We start from the raw sequence: 23,783 nt of genomic DNA, 5'->3' as shown, positions 1-23,783 counted from the left end.
GTATGCACAGGTATGTCCCTTCATCTTCAAATTAAAAATACAGATGTAGAGCCACCAGGCTGAATATACAGATGTGCTCATGTGCAAGTTCAGAAGGGTTATCAAACCTTCCTACCACAGGGTTCACCACTGTGCTACCTGTCCACAAGCCATGAGCACCAGGGCTTCAATACAAAACCAAAACTTCAACAGAAAGAATTTGAAAGAGCTTTTGTTTTTTCGGGAGAGGGAAGGGAAAAAAGATAACATTATACAAACCAAACAACAGAGGGAAAACACAAATGAAACGAACTTTGGAAATTAAGAAAAAAATTAAAAAAACATGCACATTAAATATCAATCACTTAACAGAAACAACCATTCAAAATGAAAAACAAATCCTAAAAAAAACCTCATCCGTATTTTATTATTATTTGATCGCAGTTTCACACACATAGTCCTTGTTTCTCATTTCCACTACCAGCATTCCATTTTTTTGTTCTTTACTCTTAAATGTGATTTTTTTGGTGTAAGCAGTCTCCATTCCAGGTGGGTACCTAGGTAGGGAGTGGATGAACACTTAATATGGTCAGGGGAGACCGCTGACATATTCTAAGGCAGCAAAAGGGATTGTACAAGCCTGGTCAGAAAGGGAAATATAACAGTCACTTCCTCTGCAGCTGAAAAGTAAAAGTGCTACTACTAAAATGAGAAAAAAAAAAAACATGAAAAAACCAAAAGAGCTCTTACCAACTTTAGTTTAAATTACACTCATCAAAGAGAATGCAGATGGGGTCTACAAGAATTCCAGTATTTCTGTATTAAATACAGGTAGTTTAAAAAAGTCTGGTTTTAGACTTGCAAATTATCTAGTTGATGTCTCTTAATACAAATTATTTAGGAAAATTATTTCTTTTCCTCCCTAACCAACATCCCTTTATTTTCCAACATCTTAAAAACATGAAAGATATTGGTTTCTAAGTTAACAAGCAGTGCTCTATGTGGTTTTTCAGCTGATAACATCATCCATAATTGTTCTAAAAAGATAATAGTCTATTTTGAAATAGATTGATCAGTTGTATGAAACAACATGAATCTGGCTTGGCTTTTCAACATCATTGCATCCCTAATATTTGCTGTAACTCTTATTCTGTATTCCCAAACGAAATACTTCAGTGGAGGGATAACCACCAGCAAAAAAAGCAAGTAAAAATTACATTGTACGCGTAACTTTCCCCATGAATCTAGAGGTTCTATCCCCACCTTCAACTTCAGACACATTCCTTGGCATAAACAGGGCAAAAATAGCACCTATTTGTAATACTAAGTAGCTGCAATTACAGATCCCAGTAATAATCAAGGAAAATGAAATACAATACTTCACATATAACATATTAAACCTGAAGTAAGGCACAATCCATATGCAGATGCTTCTATAAATACGAATTCCTATTTTCTTCTGCCATGTGTACACACACTGTGTACAGAAAAACAAGAGCAAAGTTAAAGCTCTCATGAGTATTGCTATCCATGATTTTTAGTTACAGGACCAAGTTCCTCATGCTAGACAGCTGTACTTCCCATTATGAGACACATCTACAAATGAATACCAGATGTTCTTACACAATATAATATGTACACAGGGAAATAAAAAACATTTGCTGCATACAATATTAAGTCATATATGAAAACTACATTTCAATTAAATTGAAAACATCGTATTATGACAGTGACCTAAGCCTGCAATCTGGGGGGAAAGGGCAGGGAGTGGGTGGGTGGAGGAAGGGAAGGCACCCTGAATGGGCCTGACCTTGGTGCACAGAGCAGAGACATTTCCAGGCAGCAAAGGGAACCAGGTGGGAGGCAAGCTGGAGCAGAAGCTGCAGGGTGCCCCACGAGTCCTTCACTCCCCCCTTCCCAGGTGCACTGCCTGACCACTCTGTCCTGCCCTCCTGACACCTCACTCACCACACAGGGCAGCATTCTGCTGGCTTTCCAGCACTGAAATAGAGCACCCATACACCCTAAAAACTAGGGGACCAGTACATAGCAACAGCGAAGGGAGGTGATGAGGCGACTGAGCATCTCTGGGCCAGAGCTGGGTGACAAATACATCCTCTGAGCTCAGGTAGGATGACACAGTTAAGTCCCTTCCTATCAGAGGTATTAAAGTAAACTCCTTTTTAATACTGTCTGCACTGAAAATGCACACTTGCAATCTTAGAAGTTTATGTGGATACAAGAAACATTTGCTCATACAAGTAGCCAATTCTATCTCAGAGGATAAAGAATAATTCCTTTGCCAAAATAAAGCACCTGGACAAAGTCATTTGTAAAGAACTATAGAAGTGCTGACAGACTGACACAGAAATGGAATCACACACTTGTCAGCAAGAAAAGGGTTTAAAACCTACAGTGAAAGTCAACAGAGTCAATAGCAATTGATGTAGAAACACTGTAACAGGAAATTTACAACACATTATAACATAAAGATGAAAAGGACACTTTCAAAGAAGGACAAATGCCCATATACATAAATTTATAACATTTTCTCAATTCTCAGTTCTCTCAATGCAAAACTGGTGTGTGTATTTTCAAGCTTCTGCCATCCTTTTTGAGTGTTTGCACCAGACGTCCTCTAAACTCCTTTGTCTTTGAAAGTCAGGAAGGTCCAGTGAAGAGTTTAGGGATATTTTCATTGACCTCTAGGCAACTGATTTAATTTTCTCTTTTTTGTAGTCTCATGGCACCTCACTTGGAAGTAAACCAATTAGAATTATTTGTACAATACCCTCTCAGAATATATATGACCTTTAGTATGAGTATATACACTATCGTTTTAAACAAAGCGGTAATGAAGCTGCCTCTTCACCAAGAGTGCCAAAACAGTGCTTTAGCTCCAGTTCCCTCTTTGCTCACACAAGCTTCACTCCTGTGCAACCTCAGAGTGCCCCAGAGGGTGGCCCCCAAGCACAACACCTCCAGGTCACCTCACCTCACATAAGGCCAACACTTCTCGGAGCAGCCTAAATTCACACCCCAAAACAACCATGTGCCAGACCCTGGGATCTCCCCATCCTTACCGGCAGGCTCCACCAAGTCAGCACAAGCAGTAAGGCAGCCAGCCTGTTGTACATCCAGTCCAATTCAGGGGAAGGGCAAAGGTGTCTCTTTACAAGGAGAGATTAAATGAGAAATTGCTACCAGGGCTCACAGAAGATCATGCGATAACACTGAGCAGAGCCAACTGAAAGTACAACTGAATCATGCCACCAGCCCAGGGCAAAAGTTAACTCTCTGAGGCCACAGCAGAGGATGATTCTTTATTCAGAAATAGTGATGGGTCTACATCCATGCAAAGAGCATCAGCACTGCACCTCCAGCCAACAGCTAGGTTTTCTTCCACCAGCAGACATCCAAAGTAACAGTCATCTTTTGAGCAGTTAAGCCACTTCCCAAAAAATATTGCTCATTAATCTTGACACAGCAGAAGACTTGAATTCCCAGAACTGTACATAGGACTTGGGATGGACCTTGTAATTAGCTTTTCCTTAATTCCATTTAATCCCAGAGGTAATTAGTATCCTAATGCATCCTACTGCAAGGCATCCTTTAAGGGAACCAGAGTATACAGGGTCACATCTGTCAACTAGCCTGCCAGGCACCTTGCCTTTCTTCCAAACTATCAAGCCAGGGAACCCGAGGCCAGCAGACCCTGGCGTACCTGGCTGAAGGAACATGCAAGATATGTTACTCAGATCTCCTTAACTCTAACAATTTCCTCAGTGTTATGAAGAGCTCACTCAGGCAGATAACAAGCAGGCAAACTCCCACCTGCACAGCAGCAGGTTGGTGACAAACATGCAAAGCAGATGCTCTGAGAAGGCAAAACCTGTGGCATGAGGGATCCTCCATAATGGAAAAAACACAAAGCAATATACTCTTCTGCTCTTAGGGTCACAAGCTTCCTCCTTAAGAAACTAAATGGATATAAATCTCCTGGCACAGCTGAATGTCCCATGACAACTCACTGTATAGTCCCACTCTCACGTTCTTCTCTGATGGCAACCAGCTGGAAGCAAACTGGATGACACATGGATTCACAAAGCTTGAAAAGCTTTTGGTGATGGTGGACTTCCTGAAGGTACAATTCCCAAGCTATTATTTGATCTAGGAGGATTGCTATCAGTGATGGATACATTGTACTAAGGGATCAGGAAAAAGACCTGGGAAACTCATGGTATACATACCTACAAAGTTAGTGGGGTAAGCCACAGGACAGCTCACATATCATTAAACAAAAGTCTTTTTCTTGAAGATGACAAGGCACACTGGGAGTGATTTTTAGTAATTTCCTTGTTTAAAGTACTAGCAATGGTTTCTTATGAGAGCAGCAGCTTGAAATGGGACAAAGGTTCATCTCTGGCTAGCTAACAACAAGGCACACAACCAAAGTAATAGTTAACAATAAAAACCAAAGCTTTAAAATACTACAATTCCCTCACTAGTTCCTGTGCAAAGTATTCACTCTACTTGCAAAAGTATCTTATGCTTTTAGGATATGTTTACCCAAAGAGTTTTAATTTTCCACCTTAAGTTAAAAAAATCTAACTCCATACTAATATTTTGACTCAGATCAATTTCAACAGTCTTCAGAAGAATCTTGCTATAATTTAAACTACAGGCCAATGACAAAAACTTCTTAACACCAGACAGAAAATCATTCTATAATGATGCAAAGACTATACTGGCATAAATGTATCGTTCAATTAAAAAATAAGTAATGAATTTTTAAAAAAAAGGGAAAAGTACAAAACATGTTTAGCAATTCCAGAGTCCTTCAAAAGTAAGGTAATGTCAAATGAAATAGAAACAGAGAGTACCTTCTCATGTCAACAGTGTGGTGGTGTAATGGAGTAAAACCACAATGGAAAACACAAGTGATGCACAATGCAGTTGATCACCACCCCCTGACCAATGCCCAGCCCATGCCTGAGCAGTGATCAGCCCCTCCTGGCCAGCTCCTCCCAGTTCATATACTGAACATGACACTCTGTGGTATGGAATATCCCTTTGTCCAGTTCAGGTCAGGTGTCCTGGCCTTGCTCTCTCCTGGCTTCTTACTCACCTGCTCACTGGCAGAGCACAGGAAACGGAAAAGCCCTTGACTTACAGTAAGCACTACTGAGCAACAACTAAAACATCAGTGTGTTATTGGCATTATTCTTATACTGATTCTAAAACACAGGACTGTGCCAGCCACTAAGAGGAAAATTAACTCTCTCCCATCTGAAACCAGGACAGCAGATGTAACCTTGATTACTCTATTTAATAAGAGCAGTATCTTTTCCTGGTAATTTGTGCAAGATAATCTACCTGGAGAAATGTTTCGTTAACTATTGAAGCTCCTTTGGATCAAAATTGATTTACATTTTTATGCTTTTTTATACTTTATACATTTTTATATTTATGTGACAAAATGTGGAGGGTGAGAAAGAGATAGGGGCTCAAAAAACCTCAGGAGTCTAACACAAGAGAGCACAATAAAAAAAAGGCACCAACCTTGTCCTGAATCAGAGGTTGTACACCTGTGTCCACACTCTGCCCACACATGGGGGAAAAATGAAATCAAAAAGCTCAAGACCAAGGTTGGATGAAGGGAAGGTTTCTCAGCCTAAGCTCAAACTCATATGAATCCAGCTACACAGCTCTCTGATGGGGTGGCACTGGTGCTGGGCTACAGCCTGAGCACAGTGCAGCAGAGAGGTGCCACCAGCCAGCACAGCCCAGGAATCTCTTTTCCAGGAGGAAACCCAGCATTCATACTGGAAGGAACACTCCTGTTGCTAAAAGACAGCCAAGAAGCTGGCTCCACGCTCCTACAAACTTTTACACACAAGCTGAGATTACAGTACTCAGTTTGAAAGGTTTGAAAAAACTGTCATTTGAGGCTGCTTATGCTGGGTGCTTGGTCATCCCATTTCATTTCATTCCATCCTGTCCCATGCCCCAGTTCTTGCTGGCACAGCCCTGTGCTGATCAGTCTGGCTCCAGATGCATTTTTTCACCCTAGCTCTCACCTGCTAACTAACCTGATCTCACTTACCAACTTCTCCAAAATCATACAACCAAAACTCAATTTATGCCTAATCTGAATGTCAGAGATTAAGTTTACACATATATTTGAAAATAAGAGAAATTTTAACAAACTACACAGAGTTCTGTGTTTACTGAGATCTATATCAAATAGTTCTGCAAACAGACATGAGAAAAAAATATGTAAGTTAATATTTTCCTTATACTCCCTAATACAGGATGACAAACCTTTCTGAAACAATCTCTCCAAAAACTCAAGCAAGACCAAAAAAAACCTAAACACTGTGACAAATCACACAAATTTTAATACCATACATCTTCATAAGCTGTTTTCTAATTTCAGGTCCAAAGTGCCAAATACCAGCTTTCACAGCATGAAGCTCATCGTTTCCCATAAACTTTCATAAGCAGCTCCTACTTATTAGAAGAAAAAAGATTCTGTGTTGGTTTGTTCTTGTATGTACCATGAACAGTAAGGAGTTCAAACAAATACAGACCCTTTCTTAGCTTTCAGCTCAAAGGAGAACAAGCATCACAGTGTAAATACCCTTGTCAGAAAAGGGAAGACAGATACTGGACAGATGCTTGGACATTTTCATTAGTACAGAATATTATCAATTTATATTTGTAAAATTTATATTTGTAAAATGTCCTGGATATTTAATATCTTAGTCTTTTTTACTCTTAAACCAGAAAATATTACTGAAATTCAAAGTTAGAGGAAATCATGCAAGCTATTCTGATTATACTTCTCATTCCCAATACTGATTTCATGCACTACCTTGGCACTAAGAAACCAAAGCAATCCCTCTAGTGCAAAGTTCAGAGCAAAGAAAGGTGTGTTTAAACAAAGCACAGTTTCTTTCAAGAGCTTATCAGTGGATGACCAACCATAATTTAGAAACTGCACTTTTATTTACTTCATTAAAGTCTGTGGGAATCCAAACTGGGCTTTTGTTTCTTTTGGTGAGGCAGGCTGCACGGTGACACGTGCAGACAATGAGGGAAAGGAAAGTTATCAGCAGCTCTGCAGGAGGAGTGCAGGTGTTCCCTGCAGTGCAACACACTTGGATTCCGAGGATCTGTTCTCACATCACAGCCTGCCTTTTGCAGGCAGAGGCCGTGCACATGACTGAATCACTGAACAGCATGAGTCAGGACTAAATGAGCTGGAGATGAAACTTACACCAGTTTTAGAGCGGTTATTAAAGGACAAGTCGTACCTGAACTGACTAAAAACCCGCCAGTACAAAGTTAAGCCATCAAATATCCTTTCAACAAAACTGAACCAATGGAGCAAAATTATTTCAGATGAGCCTCTCAGAGGATGTGGCCATGGCCACTACTAGGACTCATTTTTATGTGTTAACTTGTCAAATCACAGCCCCACAGCGATCACATTAAGCTGGCACAGATGTAAGCTACTGCCAGAGGATTCTGTCAAACCCCCCTTTCCTATGAGCTCCCTTCACTCCCCTTGTGCCAACACATCACTGATGCAGTAACTTGCTGAGTTAGATTAAGGAACTAATCTGCCCAAAAACAACACTTGCAAAAAACATTGCTTTCTCTTGACTTTTTTGTTAATCCAGCTCAACCTACTTTAGTCAACTCAGAAATGCCAATGTCAGGGTAATAAAAATATTAGGAAGGTGTAAGTGGGAGAAGTAAAGAAACTCTACTTTCAGTGGTGTTCCCCACTCTTTTCAGCACCCATCTCAAGCTACTATAACCCTGACCTGCACATCAAAGCTTCTGCTTGGTTCAGAACAAGCATTAGGAGGGAGACACTCTGAGAGGAAAGAAAAAGTTTCACCAAATATTACCTCTTTTCAACAGAACATGAGGAGTCTCAAAACTACCTGAAATACAGGCTTCTCAGGAAAAGGTAACACAGGCAAGCCACCCCCATGAGTTTAGAAGGACATTGAAACCTACACTCTGGATGGAGTTATAATGATGCTGATGACTACTCTCACAAAGATAACACCATTATCAGCATTCCCTTATCTAGCTGTGGCAAAGACAAGCAGGCTGAGAAGCTTCAGAAGGTACACTATGGATCTGTAGGACCTCTCATCTTCTTAGCAACTGCTGAGAAAGAAAGCATCTTCCACTGGCCTGTGGTAACCATGGCTCTGGTGTCCTGCTGTGACAGGCCACTGAGCCACAGCTGTGTGTGTGTGACAGCAGTGACAGGGCTTCCTCTCTCTTCAGTAGCCAAAGCTTCTTGTTCCAAGCCTCCTGCTCTGTATCTGGAACCACAGATTCATAATCACAAGCTATAATTATAACTATTACATGAATTCTTGGGCTAACTCAAGCCTACAAGAACTTTTTGCTTTATTTGTGCAGCTAAAATATAACCTTGCCCTTTTTCAATCTGGAGCAAAGCTCCCTGTTATCTCTGGATACAGTATACTCCTCGACCTTGCTGTTGTATTTTATTAAAGGCAAAGAATTTCTGATAGAGGTGATACATCAGTGCCCTTGAGTCCCACTGTTGTTCTAACTACTACATAAAAATCTGCTAGAAACCATCAGCTGATGAAACCACTAAAAACTGAGCAATGTACCTCACTAAGCATGTACTGCTAAACATTAACCAAACAATTCCACACTTCATCCTAATTATTTTCCCGTTTTTCAGGGATATGAATTCAAACATTTGGCTTCCCAAAGCCAGAGTAAAAGCTGTCAGGGTGGTTTAGGGACTGCGGGACAGGAAGAAAAAAAGGAGTTGGAGGAGCGATAAATTGAAGATTAGTACTGGTGCCAAATCAAGCAAAACTTGCTAACTGTTCGGCTGCAGTTGGGCATTGAGTAGGCATGACAAGGTATTTATCTATTATAGTTAAAGACAATGCTATTCTTACTTTGTTGCTTTGTCATGTATGCTCTACCTTCAACCACTACTCTAGGTATGCTAAAAACACTCAGATTTGCTCCTCCTCAAACACTTTACCGCAAATACTTCACCTCAAACCATTTTAAGTTCCCCAAGCATAATGGGGGCCTTGTGGAGGAAACATTTTAACAAATTTTTATTGTTATCTTCTTGCCTAAGAAGCCTCACTAGGAAAGAAGGCTGCTGTAGAAAGATGACAGATAAAACGTCTGAAATTAACTAGAAAGCATTTCTAGTCTAACAGGATTGGGATGCCATATCAGGAAGAGCAGAGAACAGTCACAGAACAAGAGAGAATATTGAGCAGCTTACCCTCACATGAAAATATGACCAGGTAGATAACGATATCTCTGCATGCTTTTATTCTGCTGTAATACAAGACAGCTAGCCCAAAACAATAACCCAAAGCATAAGTTCATTACTTTTTTGGGAGTGCAGAAGTGCTCATCCCGTACACTGCTCACTATGTCATCAGAAATATACCTCAGAAAATGATGGCTAAAATTGTACTTAAGGAATTAATCAAGTCTGTCTATTTTTTACACATCCAAATACTAAGAAATAATACCCTCCCCCCTTTTTTTGTTTTTGCCAATTTATTTGGCTGTAAGTATCTAAATTCCCTGCCTGAACATTATTATTTTGAAACCACAACTCCAAGGCAGAGGTAGGTTCATTGCAAAACCAGCAGCCCTCACAAAATAGCTTGTTGGCACACTGCAAGTACTCAAAGCTTATAAGCAGGGTATTTCTTCTTCTCCTGGCAAAGCAGATTTACTGAGGAATCTGGAATGACAGACAGTGAGTCATGCACAGCCAAATCAGCAACACCACTCACAGCAGGGACCTTGCTGTATCACTTACTGTAATTACGGCCTCCCTTCAGCTGTAGCGTTCCAGAGACAAAAAAAACCCCACACTCTTAGTAGCTCCAGTGAAAAAAAGCACTAACAATAGAGAAGGGTGCTGGCACTGCAAATGTTACCTAAACATGTATGAGTAACCTTTTAAAGCCTTACAGATTTCAGCTCCTGCTTCACTAGTAACAGTAACAAAACAAGAGTAAAATATTGGCAATAATAATAGTTTATAACTTTTTTAATCTAGTGCCAATATCAGCAGACTCAAAATGCCATTAGTTTGACTCAAAACCGAATTTAACAATTCTGCTCACCAAAGAGAAAGAGCTTAGAGAAACCATTAACTGTTCCACTATGCCACACTTAGAACACTGGAGTTCAGATTTACACAGCTTTTCTGGCACTTTGCTGACCAGGTCCATTCCAGTTTTGCATAAAGTCTACAAGTTTATAACATCACATCTAGTAATATATTGCATTATGCTCAGTATCATCCAGATTTATAAACAGTCAAGCAAAAAAAGAGAAAGCCCATAATTAAAATACACAGAAGTTTCCCATTCCTAAAAGTCAGACAACCGTGACATCTCATACTCTGCATGTTATTAAAAAAAAAGGAAGCCTATACACAGGATTTTCTGATTTTCCTCTTTTATGGCATGTCTCCCTATTGATTGAGCACAGTTACTCTTGTTTGCATCTATTTAAGGATATGTCTGACACAAAATAGAACTCAATAGTTTGCCCTGACAGTGAAGGACATTGAATCAAACCTACACCCACAATATAAAATAATTTAAGTCACCTACCGAACTGAGCTTGTTGAAATAATGTTGTTTTATCATCCTGACAGATGCTGAATGAATGTCTAAGTGCAAGAAACAGTGACCATATCAGCAGAATGAGGACTGCACTGAAAGAGCTTCAGCAGATCTAGGACTCAAAAATGACATGCAAATTGAAGGGAGTTCCATCAAGATTCTTAGAAAAACAAGATGACATGACTGCAGTACATACAATTGGCTAAAGTGGGAATCAGCAGCAAGGAAGTGATTTTACCTGTCTTGGTGACACTCACAAGACTGACACTGAAGCAGTGCATGTAATTCATGCTGGGGGGTGAAGGAGAAGCAAAGCAGGAGGGCAAATGTAAAGACAGATGATAAATGGCTGAAGTGTCACAAAAAGGATTTTCAGACTGAAGAAACAAAGGCTCAAAGAGAGTCATTTGCTCTGCCCACCAAGATAAAATCGAGTGGAAAGCCGACCAAAGGTAACAGGCACTAGGAGGGCTTTTTCATGGGGTGGCGAGACAAAGCAAGAACCAAAGGCAGGAGCAAGATAAATTCAAAGGAGAAATAAGGTGCAAACTGTAGGATGGGGAACACCATGAAGCAGGCACCCAGAATCAAGGAAGCAGGAAATGTTGGGATACCACATCTTGCTGTCAGTAAACCAAGTTGCTGGGATTAATACATCAGTAACCAAGCAACACACATCATTAAGGGTCTGCCATATACTCCATATTTATACATGCATGAAGTACAAAAGACACAAAAGCAATTCAAAATAATGCAACTTCGTGCCTTGTTGCCTCTCAGCTCTACCTGAAGATGTTGGTAAGCACTGGACAATGAGCTTTGTTCAAACTAGCAGGCAAACCCAAGGCAGGAAAGATTTTTCTAATGCATTCAGATGAAGACTGTGCTCAAAGTCAGCTGCAGTGGGATAGATCTTTGCTCTGCAGATAGTTCTTTCTGCTTTTATAGAAGCAGAGCAACACATGGAAGGTACTGTGTTGAGCCATCCACATACTGGCATCATGAAAGTACGCCTATCCCCTAAACAGGGTTTAGGAGCAATTGCTGTGATGACGGCGGCAGGGACCTGGAATCCCTTCTGTACAAGCAGACTGCAAATGGAATTGCAAAATGCTCCATCAACTTAAGGCAGTTGTGAGTAATCAGCTTGTGAGTTTGCTGCTGGTACACTGAGTATTATATGTAACCCTCACAATACTTTACTCCTTTATGCTGGATTTCACTGATTTTCAGTTCCAGAGTGAGTCACTGGTAGGAAAAGAAGGGGAAAGAAATGAGAACTTTTCTCTCTGACATAAAGGCGATGGAAAATGACCTTGAAAAAAAGCTGATTTCACGCTTACTACTAGATTTTTTCTTGGCTTAAGGAGAAGAATACAAACTATTAAGACTTCAGATTAAACTGAGCAAACATTTGAACAAAGAACGAGGCAGATTATTCCAGTAAGGAAAGAATAAACTCCACTTGTATGTGTGATCTGCAATGTCTATTATGGTCAATGTTCAAAAAAATCGTAACTTGTGGGCAATTCACAGCAGAAGTCTTTATAATTTCTCGATGCTCAAAGGACATTTGGGTTTCCTACTAAGAGACCAAACATCCAGTGAGTGATTTAGACCATAGCTGTCTGTTGAAAACACCAAATATTTTATGTCCTTCACTTGTCCCCAGAGCGAATGCATGCTACTACTACTAAGTCTGTAAAGCCCATTTTTACAAAGCTATATAAAATTAAATACTTTTGTTTATGCAGACTTATATAGTGACCCACAAAAAGGGGCACTTCTCTACAACAAACCCCAGCTGGGACTGCCTGGTTTCACTGCCACACAGACCCAAGCTTCAGCTGGTATCTCTCAGAGACTGGTAGATTCAGTAACAAAGCAGGACGGTAAAGCTCAGGGGCTGCAGGCCCTGAATAGCAGGTGACACTCGAAAGAGGAGACCTGAGGCAGCAACAATCCTCCCTCTAACAACACTCTTTTCCAGAACTGGCCCGGGGTTTAGTTCCATCTCAGGGAAAGTCAACTCATTGCTCTCATTTGCAAGTGAGTATCAGCAAACCAAATGCAAGATTTTAAAAAGGCAATGAAGGAAGAATGCATAGAACTGCAGAGCCCCCTGAGGAGGAAGAGCCATGTCCTAGGCTCCGTGAAACTTTGGAGTCTTTCTTAAATTATCAGCAATACGAAGATTTACAGGGTCTTTGGGAGACCAAAGACACTGGCTTGCAAAGCTTCAAAACTGAAATTGGTCTTCCAATGTAAGTTAATGCAGTGCACTGAAGTGGCAGCACAAGTGCACATGCTGGTGAGCAAGCACAGTGACTCACTGGAAAGAGATACAGGGAGGTTGTCACATGACAAGCTGGTGCAGCACAGGAGACAGCATGGAATAGCAACATCCCAAATAGGAGAGAGGTATGGAGAGGAAAGCCACTCTACCTCCAGTGGCAAACACATTCAGAATCATTTATCTACTACTCAGTTTGCAGTTTAGGCTTGGCTCTTGAAAATGCCATGCTGCAGAAGTTTATTTGTCTCATGCACTGGTGTGTTGGTGCAGTTCAGTTACTTCTGCACGCACACGGCATGCATTCACTTGTTATAAATCTATTCCTCATGCACTGAATACTCCAGGCTTGGTCTCAACCTTACAACCACATTCAAAAACCATTTTTACATACATGTGTTTGCATACACACACACATTCACTCACTCTTCAGGACAGAAACAGCCCTGTAGAAGACTCTCTGGATGGTATCTGATTGCCTGAGGGTAAGCCCACAGAGCCATATGAGGAGAACGTTGTTACCTGAAACACCTATATGTGGCTGGCAAATAGGACACAGGACCTGTGGTGCTTTCTGCCAAAGTAGATGGGGTAAAATTCCTGAGGAACCTAAATGGCACTGGAAACCTATGCTTACAGGTTTGGATTTCACATGTGTGAGGGTAACATACCCACGGTCATTCAATGAAACAGTTCTGGACTGAAACCTATCTGATTCACTCTTGGTTCCCCCAGCCCACACAGAAAGACAGAAATTATTTAAAATTTTGTGCATGGATATCATGAAGAAAAGGAGATGACACCAAAATGCAATCAGCATGACAGCCAATAGGGCAATACTGAATCCAACAGGCTAAAACCTGAAAGTAAGCAAGTTTTTAATTTTTTTTTAATTAAGGCAATATGGGAAACATAGCAGTTATTAAAATTGAATTTGATACTGTGTATCCTGCCTTTTTGATTTCTCCAGTAAAGTTTTTAAGACAAATATTTAGGTAGACCACAGAAATCATCCACAACCAGTATCTACACCACATGAAGATAATCCTTTAACTGCTACTTTATAGCAAAATACAAAATAAATTTCTCTGTGGCAAAGACAGCAGCTCTAATGCTATTTTATGCATCACTACTGTTAAGGCAATATTCCTAAATTGATAAACTTGGAAGTAATCACACTAAGGCTGTTGTAGATTTTAGCCTACTGAACCATTAGTAAGGTAAGCCTTTCCAAAAAAGTATTTCACAGACTCATTGTGCCTTTAAAGGGCCAAAAATAGAATAGGGCCTAGAACAGACAAGTAGCTCAACAATCTATTAGATCAGTAAAACTTTAAGTCTTGTGAAGCAAGAGTTCTCATATGCCTGAAGGAAAAAAAATGGGTAGGAAGTATAACTCTTTCTTTCCTACCATGTCACTTTGTTTGGAGCACAGCCAACGTATTGCTTTTTCCAGGATGTACCAGTGTCACACTTCCCCCCAAAGATAAAGCAATTTCTAACATGCACTGCTTTGAATGCCTATGAAAAAAAAAAATTCAACATCATTTCTCTATTAATCTTCCCAAAAGGGCTGTTTCATTACAGCTGGTACCATAGTACATTGGCTTCCTAATATTCTGATCCCTGTTAAAATTTACATAGTTTTTAAATTAGTACCAAGATGCTAACCTGGATCTTTAAAGTTGTTCTAATTTTGTTATTTTATTAAAAGGCAAAAATAAGCTCAATTTCACATCAGCAAAAAAATACAAAATCTGAACTGCAGAACTGGTCCACTTGCACACACCAGAGAGCCTAATGGAAGAACTTATTTCGATAAAATATTTCAGAATTATATGGGTTTGGGAATTATCTCTATAATGCTGCTCAGCACGTCTTGGGAATGTTGACAAAGAAGGAAAGTAGTTAGAATAAAGGAGGGAGCGGATGGGAAAGAAATCCCATAGAAATGCTACATTTCAGGAAGGTTTTGTTTGTTTGTTTCCAAAAAGACCAAAAGAGAACCAAAAGTGGCCACTCCCCTCCCTCTCTATTCCCATGAAAATACTCTCAATCTCTCTCACTTCAGAAGTGGGAAGACACTGGGAATGCACGGCAGGAAGGAGTGGGTCAACCAGAACCACAGAGTTGAGATGCTGGTTAATAAAAACAGGAGAAACAGACCAAAGGTTCAAATTTAGAAAGGCACAACAGAAAGGCAGAGAGGAATCCTTCAGGATTTTAATTTAATGAGCTCAGTGGCAAATGTGCATGGCCTGGAAAGCTGTACTACTGCTGTGGTGGAATTCAAGCAAACTAGTTGAGGGAATCCTTTGTTCTGCACAACTGAAACATGCACATTTGTTTGCTATAATTACGGAAATGACACCACTTTTCCCATTTATTTCCCCTTCTCTTCATCTCAAACCAGAAAAATTTGTGTAGGATCGCTATTAATTGCTTGGTAATGTCCCAGTTTACCCAGGCTGGCCGCAGAAGCAGCTGCAGAGGAGCTGGAATCTCATGAGATTGCTGCTCCTAATGGTGTGGCAGGAGCACAGGAGAAAGGTTTCTTAAGACACAGAGAGGGACTGTGCTCATGTGTCCTGAGCCTCTAGGGGCTAAGAGTCTGCAGCTTAGAGCCGTGTATCCAGACAGCTACATGGAAAAAGAGGGGAACCAATCCTAACAGTCTACAGATACACAGATCCTTACTCAGAAGTTATCCCAAGGAGCAGGGAAAGCATTTTTTAACTTATCCTTCCACCTCCATGGGAGGGGGAATTATGAGAGGCAAAGAAACACCACAAACAATAACAGACAAGTTGTTCGGATATTGTGATTTCTTGAAAAAATATACATATTTTGTATTCCACTGAAAACGGCCAGGTCCGCAGATCCCTTATAGATGAAGAGCTAAGATGACATTAGGAAATCAAGTGGGGCTGATAAATAACATTAGTCATGGAGAAGGAAGTACCTCAAGCAAAAGAGAACTTTGTGGTTCGAACATGGGGCAGTTCAGTCCTTGCTTTTGTTGTGTGTGTATCTCGGTGTGATAGGTCACAGTGCATCTGTTATGTTTCGTCCAGGGTGACCCACTGTATTGCCTTCCATCTTCCTTTAATCAGGCTACTACCTCTTTGATCACACGCGCTCTTCCTATGCACACAAGGAAACAGCATGCAAGTTTCAATACCTTCCAAGTTTCAGCTGGCTTCTCAGCATTATTAAAAGTCCCATCTTTATCAATAGGACCTCTGCTGACAATTTCAGCAAGGAAGAGGCAAGACTGAATGGGCCATAAAGGCAAAAAGTCAGTCCTTCACATAGCAGTCCCTCTGGTCACTGTTATGGAAAAGCCAGCAGTGACTTCTGCCTACGTCAAACGTGCTGTGAGGTACTAGGAGGTCTCAGCCCTCATGTATGCGAAACAGACTTCTTGTTCGTTATCGGTGTCAATGACAAATGCTTTAAAAAGTTTGTCTCGTTACTCCCGACACCTTCCACCGTTTATCACATTAAAAAAAAAAAAAAAAAAAAAAGGCAAGTTACAAAGATACAAAGTAGTAAAGCACAAGATTATAGGAAAATCTACACACAGCATCCCACCGACAGCCTGATCCCAAAACCACCGAGGTCCTGCGCCCCCGAGACCACGACAGGAGTTACCGCTGCGACCCACCAACCCTCCCCGCTGCGAGCCTAAAACCGCACCGGCCAGAACACTCGGGTTTAACACCGACAACACACCCGGGCGGCCACGGGACTGTTCTTGGATACAAACGCCTTAACAACAGCTCTGTTTGCACTCGGTAGACCAGCAAAACGCCTGCGGTTTCCTCGGCGCGCGGAGCGTATTACAGAAAGGGGCAGAAAAGACCCAAACCAACCACCCAGCCAAAGAAAAACCGTTTGGGAGCTGCGGGACACAGCGCAAAAACGGGCAAACCCTTTAGCCCCGGGGCCGGAGAAAACACCCTCTGCCGCTCAACAGGTTCCCGCTGAGCCAGCTGCGCTCCTCCTCCGCGGCGCGGCAGCCGGAGCCGCCCCCGCCGAGCGCACCTGCCGCGGGCAGCGCCCTCCTTCCCGCCCGCCCGCCCGCATCTCCACTCACCCGCCGGGGGCGTCCCCGGCCCCGCCGCTGGGGTGGTAGGCGGTGAGGACCACGCCGCGGGAGCCGGACCGCCAGCTCATGGCGCTCGCCGCCGCATCCCTTCTGGAGACACCGAGGCGGAGCGGGGCGGCCCGGCTACGGCCCGGCGCGGCCCAGCCTCCTGCCGGCAGCGCGGCGGGGCAGGGCCGGGTGACGGCAGCGCTTCCTGCGGCCGGCCGGGCCGTGCCCCTCCTCCCAGCTCGGGAGCCCCACGGGCGCGGCCGGCGGGACCGAGCGGCTCCCGGGAGCCGTGTCCGCGTCGTGCCGTGCCCGCGTTACAGCTCTGTGCGCTTCCTCATGCTGCGGGGTGTGGGAAACCAGCGTCCTCCGGGCAGGCTGCAGCTTGTGCGACGGTGTCGCTGAGAAATCAGTCAATTCAAGAAAAGTCGCTGCCCTTTCGGCACCCAGTCAGCTGCCACGGGCGAATGGCTGCGCCCCGAGGCTGCCGTGTGGCAAGTGCGGCACGGCAATAAGAAAAAAAAAATTCGTTCAGCGTTTCTTTTACGTTATCCATTTCACTGGATCGCAACAGTATTCCGTGATTGCTTTAACTTTTCATACATACTAAAAAAAGTTTGTATTTTTCTTTAACGACAAGCTCTCCTAACAAAAATCACAAAAATTACTTGAATAATGTCAAGTAAGGACACTCCTGAGTGAGCTCCCTCCGAGCTGCTGGGCCTTAAACAAGCCGCCATGAGCTGCAAGGTCACGCCCTATCAAGCACTGACAGCCAGAGGAGCGCAGCATTGGGTCGGCTTTATGGTGGGCAAAGCCTCCTCTGTGCCTCGGCACAGAGATGCTGCTCACTGCCTTGTTATTAGCTTTGAATTGGTAGGCAACACCTGTAACACAACACCCAAACCTGTTTCGCTTTTTCCATGGCAACATGTAAATGCACATAAGCTATTTATGTCTGTAATTTGTTCACATATGCATGTCATTTGTCTGAATTATTATCAGTTTGTTCTGTAAGTGAATGGATCAACTTCAGTTGAGATGAATGTAATTTGCATTCTGTTTACTTTTTTTTTCCTTTTAAAAACAAAGCATGCAACTGCTTTGCTTGCAGTTAAAATCTGCAAAGTTCAGGGCTAGGCTCTGTGAGGTGTTCTTGAAGTGCGTGGGTATAGAGTTCTGAACCTTCACTCTTTTAGAATCTAAACTGGAACACTGCATGCAAGGTTGTGGATGGACCACGCAGTTTTCCGTGCAGCTGTTCTGCACTGCAGAGCTGCCATGCAGGAGCAGCACAGAAATCTTGTCCTACAGCTACTATAAAGTCTGTCCCAGCAGAGAAGCCAAGAGGCAGAACTTCTGGTCATGTTTGAGCAAGATCAGTTTGTCCTCTAAAGTCCTTGATACTTATAGCTGGTGACTTTGGAGGGATCATAGTCAGAATAACTGAATTTTGCCATTGATGACGGACTTCTACAGTGCTAAACAGGAAGTCCTGATTTCTTTAAAAGGGGTAAAGTCACCATTAAATTTTGAGAAGAGTCCCAACATTACAAGCACAGGAAAACTTGGATATTGTTCAATAGGCCAACCATCACAGAGTTGCCTTTTCATTTTTCACACACCTGAGGGTAGCGTGCTGCCTTAGTTTTAAATTCATATAAACTATTGAAAGGGGGGTGGGTTTTGATAAAACCTGGCTTTTACATGGTTTCTTGGATGTTTTATCTGTAGGCAGCTAGCCAAGACATTTTGGTTAAAATATTTTTTGTATTGCTATTTTTTAATCAAAATTTTCACATGAAATTTTGAAAACCCAATTTATTAAAAAAACATTAGTACCAACAGATACACTATGCATATAAAGTAGAAAAAGGAGTAGGTCAATTTTTAACAATGTGATTCTTTGATTTTTAATATTTACAATGCCTAGGGAAGAGGCTGTCTTATCTCCACAGATGTTCTCCTTCTGCAAAGGGAATGGGTAAAAGAGAAGGCACAGCTTCAGTGCAGCTTCAGCGATAGCTTAGTACTATGGTTACAACAGTTTAACTAGCAGTATGCACCAAAAGCTCTGAGACAAATTGTCTGCATGTACCTACACACTCACAAAAACAAGGACATGAAACCACTGCAAAACATATGACTGTGACAAGATTTCACTGCACTCCCTCTGCAAAGGTATTGCATTCTCTCTACATCTCAGGCTATGTCCCAAAGGCAAAAATTAGCCTAACTTCTCACACAAGCATGCAAACAAGGCTCTTCTGTTTTCACAGCTCACACTGAAATACATCAGCCTGAGGTGAGAAAACATCCTATTAACATATGTTAGCACTCCTATCTGCTGGTGCATTTGGCTCTTTAAATGCACATGTGGTTAATTATTAAACGGCATATGCAGAATGCAAGATTATTTTCTGAAGGACACATTTTTTTTTCTTTTAAACTAAACCAGAAGAACTAAATGTAAATACCAGGGTCTTTAGGACCTGGCCTTGTCTAAAGCTTCAGCTAACTGGTTGCATGCCAAATACCCCACTTAGTTATAAAACTTCCTTTAAAAAAATAACTAAACTAAACCAGAAATAAAAGTAAAATATTTAGAGCATTCCATGTCTAATGAGTGCTTTCCAAAGTCCTTTGCCCAAACTAAATATATATAAGGTGCTGTAAGAACAGATATGTAAACTGCTTTTTCTTCAATAAGCATCTTAAAATACATCATAATTAAGGCACACCACAGCATGCTGCAGCCTCGCTGTAAAAAGAAGAATGAAGAAATAAGATGTAGTCAACGTGGTGTCACTAGGGGCTGCTCAAAAGACAATTTTGCTGCAAATGGAGAAAGGGAAGAACCTGCCCTGTTTGGGGTGGAGGGGGAGATTAAGGCAAAACCCTGAATGACTTTGTACCAGTCAACTGGAGAGTAAGAAGTAAGAAAGCTTTTATAAGCATGTAACAAGTAAAGTGAGAAAAGGAGCTAGAAAGAAAAAAAAGTCTTTCTGAAAACGAGACTAGGGATTAAATTAGTGATAAAACCACAAGAGATCTTGATTCCCTTCTTACATCAGTCTTCATTATGACGCACTTCAAACATAGAAGTGAATTTAGGAGCTAACTCTAGACACACTTTTTCATCTACTTGATAAGATCGAACTTGTCCTGTTATGACAGCATAACACCAGCAAGGTTTTCTTTCATTAAATGATTCCTAATTTGCACTTGACACAGACAGATAATTTTGACTTTCAGGTGTATGATTGCTGTAAACTGACAGAAATATCACTACTCTCTTCCACTGGTATATCTTCTGCCTAACTCTGACTAAATAGTTATTAATTCCCGAGTTTGCAGTGAATATTTTTATTCCTAATAAGATCCAGGCATACTTACTTAGAAAGTAAGAGAGAATAGAGAAGAGAAAGCTTTGGGGAGACCTTTAGTGAGGCCTTCCAGTACCTTAAAGAGGCTTTTAAAAATAGGGAGAGGGACTTTTCATATAGGCAGATAGAGACAGGACAAGGGATGATGGTTTTAAAGAGAAAGCACGGATATTTTGATTAGATGTTAAGAAGAAAATCATTATTCAGAGGGTGGTGAAGCACTGAACAGGTTGCCCAGAGAGCTTGTAGCTGCCCCATCTTTGGAAGTGTTCAAGGCCAAGTTGGATGGGGCCCTGAGGGACTTGATCTAGTGACTGGCATCCCTGTTGATGGCAGGAGGTTTGGAATTACATCACCTTTAAGGTCACTTCCAACTCAAACTGTTCTATAACTCTATAATCAGCTAAGTAAGAATGCACCAAGTGAGGCTTATAGGTTTATGTTCTAAAATGAGGATATCATTGAGAAAGGAGATTACAAATCAAGTCTATCTCGCTACAGAATCCAAGACTCCTTCAAAGAGTTTAAATATTTAGATTAAGATGTCATGCACTGCCTTTACACTCAATATAGTCAGTCACCAAAGCCAAGCAGACCATGCAGCATTCTCATGCCTAGTGCTCTCTTTACAAAACAACTGCTAAAAAGAGAACTTCTCAGCGGTGCCATCCTTCATCGCTGCTTTACAGGGTTTGAATATGCATGTGTTCAACATGTGCTTTTGACTCTTCACTGCAGAGCGATTTATTTTCATTTTTAAAATTTTCCCAAATAAAAAAAGAAATCACACTGGTTTTCATATTTTGTATAAATATATTATTATTCTTTTAAAATATGTGCTAGGTGATCTTTCACACTCCAGTTGCTAATGATATGTTAATCAGCAGGTAAAAATGCAACCCACTGAGAAGAATTGGCTAGAGGAAGTAGTACCAGGTCAGCTGACAAATTTAAATTCACAGGCTGACTTCAATGGCAGTAGATGGATTTGTTCCTGCTGAGGTCTAGAAATCCCCCTGTTCAAGAGCATTTTGACAACCACTGCAGTGCTAAGGTAAAAGTACAACGGGACTTTCAAAGCATACTTTTTAATGCAGGAGAGTTTCAACTTTTCCCTTCTGTTATCTATTCCAGCATTTGTTCAGATGGATTTTAAACTGAGCAGAAAATGTCTCACCAGCTCACTCATGTAATTCACACTGAAATAAAATGGCAGCACTTCTATTGTCCAAATTATATTTCCAGGGTTCCAGCCAGCAGCCAGAAAATACATGAAATGGAATGTTGTTTGTGTACTGTAAGATGAAATCTAACCCTTATTAAGCTTTGCATTTTATGTATTGCTGTGCTCAACTACCTAAAGAACAACATACATGAAGAGTGTTCTGCAGGTGTTAATAATCAGCGCTAGGAATAATACAAAAATGTAGATTACAGGTATTTACCTCTTGATGTCTAGATCTATGCAACTGATTTTATATTCCCTTGGAAGTCCGTGAAAGAAATTATCTTTTAGAGGGTAAAATCCTCTGTCCTCTGTTAGACCTCCACTTTAGCACATGAAGATGAATCCTGTGCCAGAATTGTCCATTTATTTCCACTGACTGGAAAGGCTGACTACATGAGTAGGTCAGATGAAGATGTGCACATCTGTCTGGTAAACTTCACCTTTAATGCTTTTATGTTGCCCTTCAAAATATGGAAGAAGCAATGTTCAGGTACAATGTGGACCATATGGCATACACAATGTGGAATAGTCAGTATGTCAAAATGTACAGTACTGATGATGTAGAAGGTGTTTCAGACGATCTTACACATCCCCGAATGGAAAAGGTGGGGATGAAGTCACACGTGTACACAGAAAGCAGTGATGCCTTCCTTGCTTTCTGAATCTTCACCTCCTTCCTCACTGCCTCCACACACATATTTAAAGAGCTGATTCATTTCCCGTAACAAAAACAAAAGAAGACCGCAAGAAAAAGGAGTAACAGTTCTTAGGTTGTTCGCTTTTCTTGCGAGTTGCTCTAGAATGTATCTGGTGCACTCTGGTGGCTGCCTCGGTAATTTTTAATTCCATGACTTTGCAAAAGGTGAAACAGTAACTACCAGTGCTGCTTTTGAGATTATCCATATGAAGACTAATGAGCACGTGAATTTATTCTGTTTTATCCTGTTTGGTTTTTCTTCAATGCTTTCTCTGGAGAAATTCAGATCTTGCCCATTGCTGCCCATCTGCTTCCCTTGAGTAAATCACAGCACAGGGATTGAGAGGCTGAGGATCTCATCTACCTTATGTTTTTGCTCATGGTCAGACAGCTGCTGAATTTTACCCAGAGAGGTATATCTGTTTCTGTAGAAGTGATTTATCCACGTCTATTTGTAGTGTGACCTTGCACAAACCCTCATATCAATTCTTGCTTCCCTTTCCCTGCAACAGGGAATCCATATAACAGAGCTAATAATATCTAGCTGTTTATGAGAATTATTCACCATATGTTCAATTACATTGAAAGGTACCAAAAATGCAGAAAATTATTTCCTGATACATCACTAGATTTACTTTCATTTGCTGCATGATTTAATAGGGATAAAATGCCATGGATTTCTGCATCCACAGTCATAGAGAACATATGATAAATCTAGTGCACTCTATAGCATCTCCACATGAGGTATAGGAAAACTGAGTTTTCAAGGAAAACTGAATACCACACTGATGTTTCATGCCACTTTGGGAAAGGGGTAGTCAGCATGAGTGTTGGAGACTAAGGGATTTTCATTAGTAACTCTGAATGACCCCTTTTTCTTGAACTACCTCTGATACAACTTTGATTTTATAAACCGTTACTTCACATATGCCACTAATTATGAAAAGATGCTTTCATAATACCTTTATTTTGTATTATATTTTAATATTTTTTAAAATAACACCTTAATTATTTTCAGAATATAATCACCTTGCCCCTTCTTAATTCCCCCAAAGTATTACCTAAATGTGGTGCACACGGAATGGATTCACTGCAGAGGTAGATACTCTACTAGCATAGAAAAATGAAATAAAGATAGATAAAATAAAAAGTTTGGAGAATGGTATCTCGTTTTTCTGTTCAATCATGTTTTATATTTAAGCAAGTCAGCTCTATAACTCTTAAAAAAGAGTTTATTTTTCTGGGTAAAACACACTTCTGGTTTTCTTTCAGAGGGAGATCTTCCATTCTTCTGACTTCTTGTTGACTCTTTCTGCATCTGTTTCAATTTGAACTGATCTTTCTTGAGCATGAGGACCCTGAACTCTGTAGAGCAATAGGGCCCTTGTACATCACAGATACTTTCTTGACAGTATTGTG

General features: G+C 41.1%; 1 protein-coding gene across 3 annotated transcripts in view; it reads right to left on the bottom strand.

Moving 5' to 3' along the window:
- ARHGAP18 (Rho GTPase activating protein 18) overlaps positions 1–23,783 on the bottom strand; it is a 96,006-nt gene that overhangs the window by 52,355 nt on the left and 19,868 nt on the right. The window contains exon 1 of one of the 3 annotated variants that reach the window (XM_066179205.1): positions 17,057–17,251. The exons of the other annotated variants lie outside the window; for them this stretch is intronic. Coding sequence (XP_066035302.1) covers positions 17,057–17,136 — 80 coding nt within the window. The 5' untranslated portion in view covers positions 17,137–17,251. Of the gene's footprint in view, positions 1–17,056; positions 17,252–23,783 lie in introns of those variants that run through there. 3 annotated transcript variants of the gene reach the window in all.

The sequence above is a fragment of the Chamaea fasciata genome, unplaced genomic scaffold (assembly GCF_029207755.1).
Source record: "Chamaea fasciata isolate MVZ Bird 193981 ecotype frontalis unplaced genomic scaffold, bChaFas1.0.hap1 SCAF_3, whole genome shotgun sequence".
Taxonomy (NCBI): Eukaryota; Metazoa; Chordata; class Aves; order Passeriformes; family Sylviidae; genus Chamaea; species Chamaea fasciata.
This window is presented reverse-complemented; position numbering and strand designations above follow the sequence as displayed.